General features: G+C 38.8%; 1 protein-coding gene across 1 annotated transcript; it reads left to right on the forward strand.

The window, feature by feature from the left end:
- Positions 1 to 3945: 3945 nt before the first annotated feature.
- On the forward strand, positions 3946 to 12656 carry LOC145781694 (uncharacterized). Its single transcript, XM_082593366.1, has 5 exons — positions 3946 to 4087; positions 10680 to 10762; positions 10926 to 11028; positions 11737 to 11882; positions 12603 to 12656. The coding sequence occupies exons 1-5, from the start codon at positions 3946 to 3948 to the stop codon at positions 12654 to 12656; spliced, it is 528 nt and encodes a 175-aa protein (XP_082449492.1).
- The last annotated feature ends 46 nt before the right edge of the window (positions 12657 to 12702 follow it).

Here is a 12702-nt window from a genome sequence, read left to right on the forward strand (position 1 = left end):
GAAGTAACATAACAATGATGTCTGTGTCGTCGGCTACAACAACAATAGGATTTCGTCTGCTTGCAGAAAGATTGATTGCTGTTTCCACAATTTCAGTGTCAGCATCACCATCACAGTTAGTTACTTGCTGTCCATCTTTCTTTAAACTCTCAGAAATCAGATCAATAAATTAAGCTTTGTTGTGTTCATTCGAAAGAAAACGATCTTGTGTAGCTGGTAGGCAGAATTGATGGACGCCACTTCAACATTTGGACACTTTTCACTAGCAGTTCGTCGCATATGCTCATTTGACTTTGTAGAAGCGTATTAATATCCATCAAAGATAACATGAGCAGAACCATAGTGTCTTCTAACATAAGATAGCCTACATAGGCGTAGAGTTGAGCCAATTCAGCGAATGTTGAGTCTTTCAACCATCTGACTCTGTAAAGTAGGGCACCTCCATCAACAACATACAATAAATTTTTATCAATCTGGTCCTTACCAACAGCTTCTGTATCATTCATTAGTGCTGTTCTCAAAGCAGCTTTATCAGCTTTTCTCATGAGTCCATCCTTGAACAGTGAAGGAAGATATGGTGTCATTTCGAATGAAAAGTACTTCTCAACATCGTTTTCACGTTCTGCAATAGCGGTCAGTCTTGTAAAAAGAATGATTGGATTGACATTTACGTGTTCCTTGTCTATCTTTACAAAATTTCTAAGCAACTCAAGTGGTTTAATACAGGTTTTGCGTTGAATAGTTGCAGTTGCTAAATTTTGACCATCCAATGTTTTTTGAATGATTGCTCCTATCTCTTCTGATCTCTCACAATTAACCAAATCGTCTCCAGATATAGAAACCCAGCCGGATGCCAAGGAATGTAGATCAGCAAAAGTAAACGGATTGCGTTGTTCATCATAGTCGTGCATCATCATAGTCGTGCTTGCGTCTGGAGTCGCCCATATCTATGTGCTGTTCATTTGACTTTATATCAGTGGTTCTCAAACTTTTTCAAACAATTTGTTGAACGGTCCCCTTGCGATTTTTTCAACGACTCACGGTCCTCCAAAAACTTAAGACAAATTAGCGCAAAAACGGTTCTTCCTTCGAAACTGTACCCTTCGAAAGTCATCTCACATGAGAGTGCAACAAGAGAGTTACAAATTCGGAATCACTTTCAATGCACAATTCTGCAAATAGACGAGAATTGAGTGCATTTGCTTTGTTGAAGTTCACTGCTTTAATCACATTGTCATGGACATTTTTCAGCTGATCAGGCAAAGTTTTTGCTATAAGGACTTGGCGATGAATAGCGCAATGCGTACCAGCAACATCAGGAGATTGTTCCTTAACCAAAGTCTGAAAACCGGAACGGCAGCCAAGCATAGCTGGAGCACAGTCTGTGCAAACGCCGATAACATGTTTCCATTTAAGGTTGTGTTCGTCGAAAAACTTGTTCACAAAATTGAAAATTTCTTGAGCAGTTGTTCTTGTGGTGAGTGGATTACAAAACAAAAATTCATCCTCCAAATGCCTTTCGTGTATGTAGCGTACATAAACACATAGTTCGGCTAAATTGCAACATCCGTTGTTTCATCAAGCTGAATTGCAAAGAAGTCAAACATTGACTTCTGTATCTTTGACACCACCTAGGACAAAATGTTTTCCGATAGCTCAGATGTTCTCCTACTCACAGTGTTGTTTGACAGAGACACTTGCTTCAGCTTTTGAACTTCAGATTCTCTCAAAACGCTTGAAAACTTTTACTTTCCACAATTTTTTTTCTTCGGGATTGTGTTAAATTTTTTTTTGGAACGTTCTTCGCGGCCCCAGAAAATTGTCTCGCGGACCCTAAAAGGACCGCGGACCCCAGTTTGAGAACCACTGCTTTATATCTACAGTAGTGCGGAAAGCATCAGCATTGAATGGTGCACAATGGAACTGTGGCTCAAACCCAAAACCCTTAAGTGGCGCACACTATCATGTCATTGCGTTTTCGTTAGAAATTTAAGTCTTACCTTATGACACTTCAATGAATCATAACATCAAAAGTGGGCACTTTTGGACCACAGTTCTTTTGTAAAAGTGATTCAGCATAAAATTATCTTTCAAATGAGGTATAAAACATCAATTTTAGACGATTTTGAATTTTTGGCCTATGGGAGCTGCGGCCATTATGGAGAAATGGCCAAAACTCACTATTCCCAAGGGGGATTCATGGGGCTTTTTTTTTGGTGACTCCACATCACCAATAGAACCACCTGGCAAAGTTTTAGCTTGGTATTATTTTTTTCCGGGTTTGACCATTTTTTTAAGTTCAGCGACTGGACTATACAGAAATATCCACTGTATTTTCAATTTATCTTTGGGAATTTCCTTCACAATCACATTCTCAAGTCCTAATTTGAAGTTTGTTTTAAGTACCTTGTAGTACTTTGGTTCATTTTTTTAATTTTCTGATAAAAATTGGACAAATATGATGCTCTGGGTTTTTTTATGTTTTTTTGTTTTGTTTTTTAAAAAAACACCCGGGTTTTTTTGGGTCGGGTAAAATACCGACAACCCTGGTATGATAGCGTTCCGTGTGAACTTCGAATGTAGCATTGTAGCAAAAGTATACAACAGTTATTGTATAGCGTTTTATTTTTATGCGAGAGAAGATGATTATTAACAGATTTTTTAAATGTCTTATTCGACGACAAAGTCGTTCGTGCGTAGTTTTTTTTAAATGTAGCTGATTTTTGTGTGTTCGAATCGTGCACGTTTTGAACCAGATGTTTTACTCCCGACCGAAAGATTTATTCTGCAGCTGTTTTATTTTCGATTGCTGCCTTGCAGAGTGCTTGGTGCAATAAGGTACTCATAAAGCGAAAGTTATTTCTTGCATTGACTGATCTCATCCAGTCATCCATACTGAAATAGAACATGGGTGAAAACAGTTTGCTTTAACTTTTATGTTGTTTTGCGCATGTTGCTTGCTTGCCTGCTTTCTGTTTGATTTCGTTTTAAGCCACTTTCCTTTATTCATCGTTGCTCCGCCCGTAAGCGATGCTAAGAGCTGAGACTATTAACCATATATATAATATATATTCAACTGTAGTCTATGTTGAATGTAGATCAATGAGTTTAGAAAGTTTGCATTGTAGGCTACATTTTTGTGTTACAACAAGTAGATTGAATCTCATTATCTGCAAAGCTTGCCATTATTATATATTAATCGTAATTGATTCTGCCCGATATGGAGAATATTGCACTATATTGTTCTGTGTATGTTTTGCTTAAAGTACGCTCACATTGAAAGCATTTCTTGTAGCACATTTACAAAGCGGGAAAGAAATTGGGGGCAAAAGCAACAGTTGGGGGTGGGTCAAACATTTTATCATTTAAAATAAACAGTTTATTTATCAATATTTCTACTGTATGCAGCCATGCGTTTATGAAACGTCATTTAACAACTAAGCATTCAAAACCTCTTTTAGGGCGCGATTAGGCTACTTCCCTCCCCTGGTTCCGTCGTGTGAATGCATGCGTGTGTTTTCAGTGCAACTTTAGAGCGTATTATTGTGATGCAAAAATAAAATGCAATCCAAATTTGATTGTAGTTTTGCAAAAAAGGTGTTGACGGTACACAAAGAATCACTGAAATCGCATTCGGTTGTTTTCCGTAAGTCTACATGCCTGCATGGCAATGACTGCGTTGCTATTTTTAGAAAGCTTGACTTTTCTAGACGGCTACTGTGATACGTCACTGCCAGCATTGGACGTCGTCACCTTTTCACCACAGTTGTTCTATTTATTGCTGTGTGCCATTGAAACCTGGTCAGTTACGAAGGAACCACCCGTGTCAGCAGCTCGGTGATGAAGCGGGGTGATGGTGTAAATTTGCGCAGCTCTGTGACGTTAAAATTCGTCGAGATTTACGAAGACTTGAAAAAGAATATTTATGTTATTTTATAAAACAAAATGGCTCTCAACGCGTTCGAGTTTGGAATGTATGGTGAAGACGACGTGTTCACTTCAGAATATAGCCTCAACTTGACCAATCACTGCGACCAAAGTATTTTCAACACAGCCCCAAGTGCAAAATGTGATGAAAACTACGAACGTAAGTTAATTTAACCTCTTTGATCCACTGTTGTTAGTGTGTGGTTTTTGCCTGAGTAGCCTGTAGATATATTTGGTGTGCTTGGCGACAGCACACGTGTCAGCTGTTCAAAGTAGCCAGCATAAATTTGCAACAATCCTTCTCTAGAAGCTTTCTTAAACCAAAATAAACTGCTGTGACCTATTACTATTAGCCTACCGGTAACTTAAACTAAGTAATATACCGAATACAACAAAAAAATAACTATCACGAAAAAGTTACGTACGGAAGACTACGGTAATTTAAAAACGTTAACCACTTTCTCTTGACTCTTAAGTACGTTTTGTAAAATAAAAAAGCTTGTTGTCTGTTGCATAATTTCATTTTAAAACTGGTTTATAACCTGGAACCATAAATTCCTTGTTCCATGAAAAGTTTTAGGAGGTTTAAACGCAGAGCTGGATGGAGCCAGTAGATCCTGATAAATTATTTTTAGAGTGATGGTGAGCGTTCTTTTTTAGAAAAGTACTCCAATTTATGTGGCCATTTAAAGTAATTTTGAAACAACTTTGCTGAAGATTACTTTTGGAAGTTGGAGAATGCGAAGGCTTGATAACAAGTCTTTGAAAGTAGTCCGTAGTTAGGCTATATGAAAAAATTAATTGGGGCATTTGTGCCAATTAATTTAAATTAAGGGGGCATTGGTGCCCTTTTAAGGTCATGTAAGCTACTGCACATTTTGCAATATAACAATTTCTGCTATTCGCTTTTAGCCTAATTATAATTATTCATTTTTGCCTCAAAATAATATTTACGGCACAAAATTTTGCAGCACAGTACAGGCCTTAAAACTCATTTTTTCCGGCAGCCATCGTGGCCTACCGGGTGCTCCTTCTCGGCGGCCAAATCTGCGTGCTTGGAGACCAAAATAACGATAGCACAAGTAAATAGAATTAAACTTGCAACAATGCTAAAATGATCACTTAGCGTTGTTGAAGTCTGGGCCTGGGCGACGTCCTACAATAGAATCGTTGCACCACGCAATAACTGCTTTATCGGGATTGTAATCCAGTACTGCGGGACCACCTAAATTCTAACGACACTCGCAGGAGTGTCTCCAATGTGGCTGATTTTAAAGAAGTTCGCCATTCCCCTAGAATTCTTTTTAGCAACGAAAAACAACTTTCGACATGTGTTGACGATGACGGCAAGGTAATAAAATAAGTGTTTCAATGATGTGAAGGACATTACTAAAAGAAGCATAATTTTTGCAAAATATGATCAAAAAATGTTTTTCCCTCGGATGTCAACTAATCTAGTTCTCCTTTTTAACAACAATTCAATGTCCGACAACATCGAATCGACATAAAAACGACAATATTGCCAGCCGACGTAAATTAGCACTTCGGATTAAGACTTTGTTAAAATAAATGTCGGGAATTACAAACAAGACTTAGCCTACAGCGCTGGTGATTGCAGATGGATATATTCCATCAACAACAAATATTCCCGCACAATGCAACAGTTTCGATTATGACGCGCTGACCTAATTTTGCGTCACTCTTTGATACTACATATTTTCGACAATTTAATCTACGATCATTCTATTGCGAAATTAAATAATTAGCTAGAAGAGACCGGCGGCCAAACTTGGCCGATTGAGGAGGTAGCACCGGCGGTCATTCAAGCACTACTTAGCGGCCATGGCCGCCGGCTGCTTTAAGGCTTGACAGTAGGTTACATCATTATAACATAGCATTCTTTGTATACCGGACACTTGTACGCTATCATTACTCAATACATAGTGAGTTGATAGATTAGCACTATCGCTACATCTTATCTTAAAACTTGAAAAAAAATTGGCCTTTTAGTAAACAAAAGTGTCCTTTTTTCGTAATCTTGCCCCCCCCCCCCGGTCAAAAATCGTTCCTGCGCCCCTGGGTAATTGTCGTGGCAGCTCTAAGCTCCAAAGCGGATGTTTACTAGCCTTGTAACCTTTGAGATAAATTACCGAAATGTCAAAAAAACTGGAACAGTTGACTTCAACAATTATCACTTTTGAACGAAATATTTGGGTGGGGTGTTTCGCTATGACGTAGGCTACGGTCAGGGCCGGATTAACCATTAGGCTAATAAGGCTATAGCCTTAGGCCCTGGAAAAATTCGGCCCTCAATTTTTGTAAGGCTGATAGTGATACAGATCCAGCCAGTACCAGTACAATACAGTTTTTGCTTAAAAACGAATGACTGAGTTGATTCAATACATATGAAGAGCTAATTTCCAAAACCACGTAGGGGCATCTTTTACCGAAATTGAGTGTAGAGCAGGGTTTTTCAACCTTGGGGTCGCGAGCTGTTTATCGGAGGTATGCGAGGCGCTTGAAATTCCAGTGTATTATTTTCAATTCTTTTTTGCCAGAAAAGATTAAAACCTGTGTTTTTTTCGCAATCGCCCATTCCTCTACTTGAGGTTATTATGTCGTTTAAGCTTTCAGACGTTGCAAAGGCTTTAATTAACTATAGGAAAGCATTTGATATTTTTCACCAAGTTCTTGTACATTGTTTTGTGCAGACTAAAGTTAACCAGAAACAACGGTATGGCAAAAAAGCAAAATTATGTAGAATCCTGTGCAAAATATAGATTTCTCAGTATCGTTTTCAATGGCATTGAAAAAAATTAGTGTTGGCTATTTTGTTTGAAAGTTCTTTCAGTAACAGGTGCACGCAATTACAAACTTAATATTTAAAAATATGCAGCACCAGCCATCTTACTGAAATTGATTTAAATAAATCTATAAAAGATTGTAATAAATTCAACCGGTGAAAGTGCGAAAGCGTGGATTAATTATTCTCATTATTTTTTCTCCTATCTAGCCAAGCTTGATAGAAAACGCAAATAACAATCGGAGGAAATGTAATAATATCGCAAAAAAAAACGTTTTTCGTTTCGGAAGTTTACGTTGAAACAGCAAAACTAAACATAATTGGATGTCGGCATGAATCAAATTTGTTTCAATTTTGCATTAAATATGCTTTTGTTGAATGCTTTTATGGGGAGCGAGAGACAACATGGATTGCTCTGAGGGGGTCGCGGTGGAAAAAAGGTTGAAAACTCCTGGTTTAGAGTGTCATTAGGTAAAGTATTACCGTACCATAGATAGGGGAGGATGAGGTAAGTTGAGCCACTTTTTACTTCAACGCTTCCAGTAAGAAAACCGCTTGGTTTACAATAAAAGTGAAAGTGGCAGCATAATGGTTGATGCTTTGGCTTTAATTTAACAAAAAATTTTTTTTCATAACTCATAAGAATATTGAAAAAATACATGTTTTAAACATTACGTCATTTTGGCTCAACTTACCTACCCCACGTGGTAAGTTGAGCCGGGGTATGAGGAAAGTTGAGCCACTCATTTAAGTTCAATAACAAAAGCTGTAGCGATGGTAGCCTACATATAAAATGCTATGCAATACATACAGTATGTTCACGAAATTATTGCCCAGCTATGTGTCCCGAATTGTAACATGGACTGTGACGCAATGGTGACGTCATCATTGCGATGCACTGTCATGCTTGAGCGACAATCTCTCATTATTTTTTCTCTATTCACTAACTCGTGTTTTCGTCGCTTGGCGAAACGTGGTTCGGCCTTTTACGATGTGATGATGATGATGGCGTATGAGCGATCTTTCCAGGCTAGATTGGAAGGCAGGAAATCTTCAGCCACTCAGCAGTCTCATCGTCCAGGACCCTCAGACCATGCGCACTGTGTGGAGGCCGATGGGTTAGGCAGTAGTGGATGACATGGTCTGCGCAGGACCGGATTTAGCTGATGGGGGGCCCAGGGCACTTTTAGATCGGGGAGCTTCTCGTGTAAAAAATTTTTCGCGCCTACGGCGTGAAAAATCACCTCTACGCATACAGTAGCATTAATCCAGCACTGCATAGCATTTGGTAGAAACTTCAAAGGCTGAAATAAAAAAAACAACACAAAAATCACATTTTTTCCACGAAGGGGGCCCTTTAAAAGTCGGGGGGCCCGGGGCACTTGCACCCTCTGCCCTCCCCCCCTAATTCCGGGCCTGGGTCTGCGGTCTGTTCCGTGGCACCACACTCGCATTCTGATGAAGGAGCCAGGCACCACTTGTGCATGTCCGAACGAAAGCAGGCGACGCCAGTTCGCAGGCGGTTAAGTCTGACCCACGCAAGCCTTGCGAGGGACATCCCTGGTGGACGGAGATCGGCGTCGGGTATGAAGTCACGGAGCGTGGAGGTGTGATTTTGCCACTCCGTGTTCTACATGTGGTTCCTCCAGTGTGCCGTATTTATACCAAGCTCTTCTGCGCTCTTAAGTACGATGTGATAAATCTATCGGACGGACGTATTAGAGTGTGCAGTGACTATTCCACTTCACAATTGATCCAGTCTCTTGTTGACAATATGAAATCTTCATTCAACACATGTGGAACTTGAGTTAAAAGTAAGAAAGAAGACAGGTTGGATAGCAATTTACATAGCTGCTACCAGGAAGAAAGAACAACATGTGAAAGGATAAATTTATTTTGTTGTGACAGTTCGACTGGAAATTGCGCACTTCCCAGCTGACAAATCTGCCACTTTTTCGTTGATTAAACGTCAACAGACGTTGAATCAATGTAGTACTAGCAGATCGTGTTAACTGAGCTGCAAAACAGAAAATAAAGCGATGAATTAATACACAATCCTGATTAAATAAACCTCCAAATGTGAATTTTCTAAATCAATTTCCGTTGTCTGTCAGATCTAAACTTATTCCATATGCCACTGATCAAGAGAGCATGGAAACCGGACTTTTTTCTGACGGCAGAAAGTTTCTCCAAGTGGTCGTGTGAGGAAGCTTTAATGACACCCTCTTTAAGAAACGCACACTCATCGTCTGTTTACAGACAAAGGACAACTTTTCCTCGGACTCTCCAGGCACTTTTCTTAAAAAATTTGCCTCAATTTCTCCATCTTCATTGAAGCATTCGATTTTACCAATGTAATGCACAGGTCGGGGTTTCCCTTGCATGTTGCTAGTAGGCTGCAGGTTACACTACAAATAAATTTAAACTTCAATAGACCAATGGACAAATTATTTTTCCAGAGATTTAGACTATTAAAAAGTAAAATACACTTTGTTATCTATTTAATGACTACATATATCATCACTTAACACTGGCAGCTGAAGTGAGGTAAGTTGAGCCACCGGCTCAACTTACCTGTACATCACTGGCTCAACTTACCTCAAGGCCGCCATTAAAAGTTAAACGGAAATTTCTCCAGTCATATATGAGCCAGCAACCTCACTTTAATAGTTTCTGAATAAGCTAACATTAGTGATTACTGTTAGACATATCAATACTGGTGAATGCCACAGACATTTTGTAAAACTCAAAAAATATTTTTTTTCAAAAAGTTCAAAAAACTTCCCAAAATCACTAAAACCAGTTTTTCTGTCTTTCTACAAGACAAAGAACTATAATATTGACAGAACAGCTCCATATAAGATAAACGGTCAGGTAGGTGGCAGTAGAAAGTTGATGCGATTTTTATTTTTCGAGTTACAGGGGGTGGCTCAACTTACCCACTGGCTCAACTTACCTCACCTTCCCCTACCTACTATCCATTTCTTTCTTTCCAAAATCTTTTCCATGTGCTTCAAATTTGACAATAAAAATTGTGTTTGTTTCCAAAACCAATTATGTGCCATCATTAGCCATTTTTCTGTTATGTTCATGTTATTTTGCAGTAAATAATTTCAGTTTTTCATGTATGCATTTTTATTTCTTTGTGTAGCTTGGTTTGCAAAATTAGGCCCTTTTGTAGTAAACAGCCTTAGGCCTACAGTACCCTTAATCCGGCCCTGGCTACGGTGTCCATCTTTTTGGGTGCGTTTTTGTTTCAGTAAGCTAACACAGAACCCGCTTGGTTTTTAGTTTGGTTAATGGTTGTTCAGATAATATCAAAATAAGGTAACTGGATATTATATGAAAACCGCTGAGTAGACTAAACCAAGCTATGTGCTTAGAGAGTGCTGAAAAAAGTAGCCTACAAGTTGACACCCAACAAATAGTCAGTAGGATGGTACGCCCCTGATTGTCTAGTTATGAGCAAACGCTTTTTTTTATCTGTAGGCTTATCCGTTTGTCAAGATATTTGAAACAAATTGTGAGGAACCGGCAACTAGACTATTTCATATGGTATTTCCGCAAATAAGTTAGCGTAGGCCTACAGTGGAATGTACCCGGTTGGAAACAAGACCACCCCCTCATCACGGCCACAGAGCGCTTCAAACATTTTTTATGGTGGGCCTTCTTATAAGCAGGCCGCAGCCTATGTGTTCAGCAAAAAATATAATTTTGTTTTGATGTAAACTTCTTCGTCAAGAAAGATTCTAGATTTCGTTTCAACTAGATTTTTTGCATATGCTTTTGTTTTGACCAAAAAAGAAAAGCTTAGAAAAGCAAGATTCTTGTTTTATGTTTTTTTTTTCAACTGGTCGCAAGCAAAAAGATGTAGGCATACAGCAATTTTTTAACGTAAAATTGTGTCCAGCCTACGTGCTCTTTACAGTCATTGTGTTACTTTTTCTAGATAATTGTTTGCTTCCGCAAAACAACGGCAAGCCTTTCTATCAACAAAGACCTTTCCACGAGTTTTCATTCCACCAGACCGAGGTAAAAATTTCTCTTCGTTGTAGAACAGCTCACAAAACCTGCATCTTTAAGTTTAAATAAAGAAAATGCAAATTCGCCTTGAAGATCATGGTCAGTTTATTTTCAAATAAAGTTTATTAGGAGATTTTGGTAAATTTATTCTATTCGCTATATCAAATTTTAGACTCCTCAAATCTCACGGCCACAATGGCACCACGACAGCAATGAATTCACACCTCCTCCTGCTTCAACCTCAGACAGTCAGGTTTCCTCCACTTCATTTCCAGGTAGGCATTAACGGCCCCCTACAAAAGCAATTTATCTTTTTATCTTCACACGCCGGAGCACCATTGCGTTTGGCCAACACCAAAAGGGTTTTATTAACTTAGGCTATTAGAATAATCTGATCCGCTACCAAGGGGATTCAAGTTCAAAGGCAGCAAGAGGCGATAAAATTTGTAGATATTTTGGCGCAAACAAGCGCCCGAAAATCAGTAGCCTAGTCTTGAACATTATTAAAACAGAAGTAAGTTTGACGTCTGTTGAGAGCATGCGGCTGCATCTTTGAGGAAAAATTGAGGAAATCATCTACATAAAGTTCTCGGTGGCTTCACCAGTGAGACTCACATAATCTTATTTGTAGGAGAGGAGCTTTGGGCTACTAATGTTAGCCCAGTTAACATCGGTGAATAAGTTCGCAACTTAATAGGCTAGAATAGTCGAACACACGTCCGCTATGCAGTACGGTACAGCAATGAAGTAGCCTATGAATTATAAAAACACTGTACGTTTCTGTTGAGCATTATCAACTTAGCTATTGTCAACTAAAAATATAAAATGACTGATAATGAGGGAGAGTTTCATGGACCAAATTTCAACACCCAAACCGTTTTTTAAACATTGAAGTGTCTAGAGTCGTTGAATCACTGCAAAAAGGACAGATATTTTTGTCGGCTGGGTTATTGCTTTAGATTTGTTTCTATCTAACTTTACAGAAAACAGACGTAAGCGCAAGAAGGAGCGCACATCGTTCACCCAGTCACAGATTTGTCAGCTTGAGGAGGACTTCATTGAGAATCACTACTTGACTCGATTGAGGAGATACGAGCTGGCTCTGCAACTTAATCTCACTGAGCGCCAGGTTTGTTTATCTTTTGTTGGTTTTAAGGCAATCTGTTTGAGAAATGGCAAATCCGCTCTTTTGATGTTTTCAATGTGAAGACAGGTTTTGAATCTTTATCCTCGGACTGACAAAGCCTTGATTGGTTATTCCTGGTAGTTTCGCATACTTGTAAAAGCTTTTGACACAGGGCCTGTTGCCGAGATTGGCAGAGTGAAGTTTTCCGATTATTGAAGTCTTGTTGCCGGGGAATTATTCCATTCACTAGTTATCTTGAATAACAAAGTAATTCTGATGTCTTTAAACCTGTCTTGGCTTCTTCACGTTAGAATCATAAATTTCACTAGGATCCATGTATTGTCGGATGCAACCAAACGAATAACATCAGAAAATAAAAACTGTGGGATTTGATAACTAATTTGTTTAAATTTTAAATACATTTTATTAGTTACCAACCCACTGTTTTTATTTACTGATTTTGCTGCATTTCTCTTTCCGTATCACAATCTCCAATCGGACTTTGGTGGAGCCAAGTAACAATCGTATAATAAACTTTTTTGAAAAGTACAGCTAGTTTATAAGCTTCAAGATTCGCGACCATAAAATGATCGTAATCCACCGTTACCAGTTTTAGAATACCAGGCGACATCGTTTCATTCAACTGCCTTGCTGTGGTTTGTTAGCCTAATGAAAACAGTTGGTTATTTTAAACTAACCAAATACTACCTTCCCTTTTCGCAGATTAAAGTTTGGTTTCAAAACAGAAGAATGAAACTGAAAAGAGAACGAAGCTAATCTGGTCTTCAGTTTGCAAATTGTCCTGAAAAATGTATGTGAAAAC

The sequence above is a fragment of the Aplidium turbinatum genome, chromosome 13 (genome assembly GCF_918807975.1).
Source record: "Aplidium turbinatum chromosome 13, kaAplTurb1.1, whole genome shotgun sequence".
NCBI classification, from domain to species: Eukaryota; Metazoa; Chordata; class Ascidiacea; order Aplousobranchia; family Polyclinidae; genus Aplidium; species Aplidium turbinatum.

Bases quoted from the DNA above. Each gene is read 5' to 3' on its own strand.
- LOC145781694 (XM_082593366.1), top strand. From the start codon at position 3,946: ATGGCTCTCAACGCGTTCGAGTTTGGAATGTATGGTGAAGACGACGTG. The intron at 10,763-10,925 runs GTAAAAATTTCT...ATCAAATTTTAG, and splicing joins TTTCATTCCACCAGACCGAG to ACTCCTCAAATCTCACGGCC. The intron at 11,029-11,736 runs GTAGGCATTAAC...CTAACTTTACAG, and splicing joins TTCCTCCACTTCATTTCCAG to AAAACAGACGTAAGCGCAAG.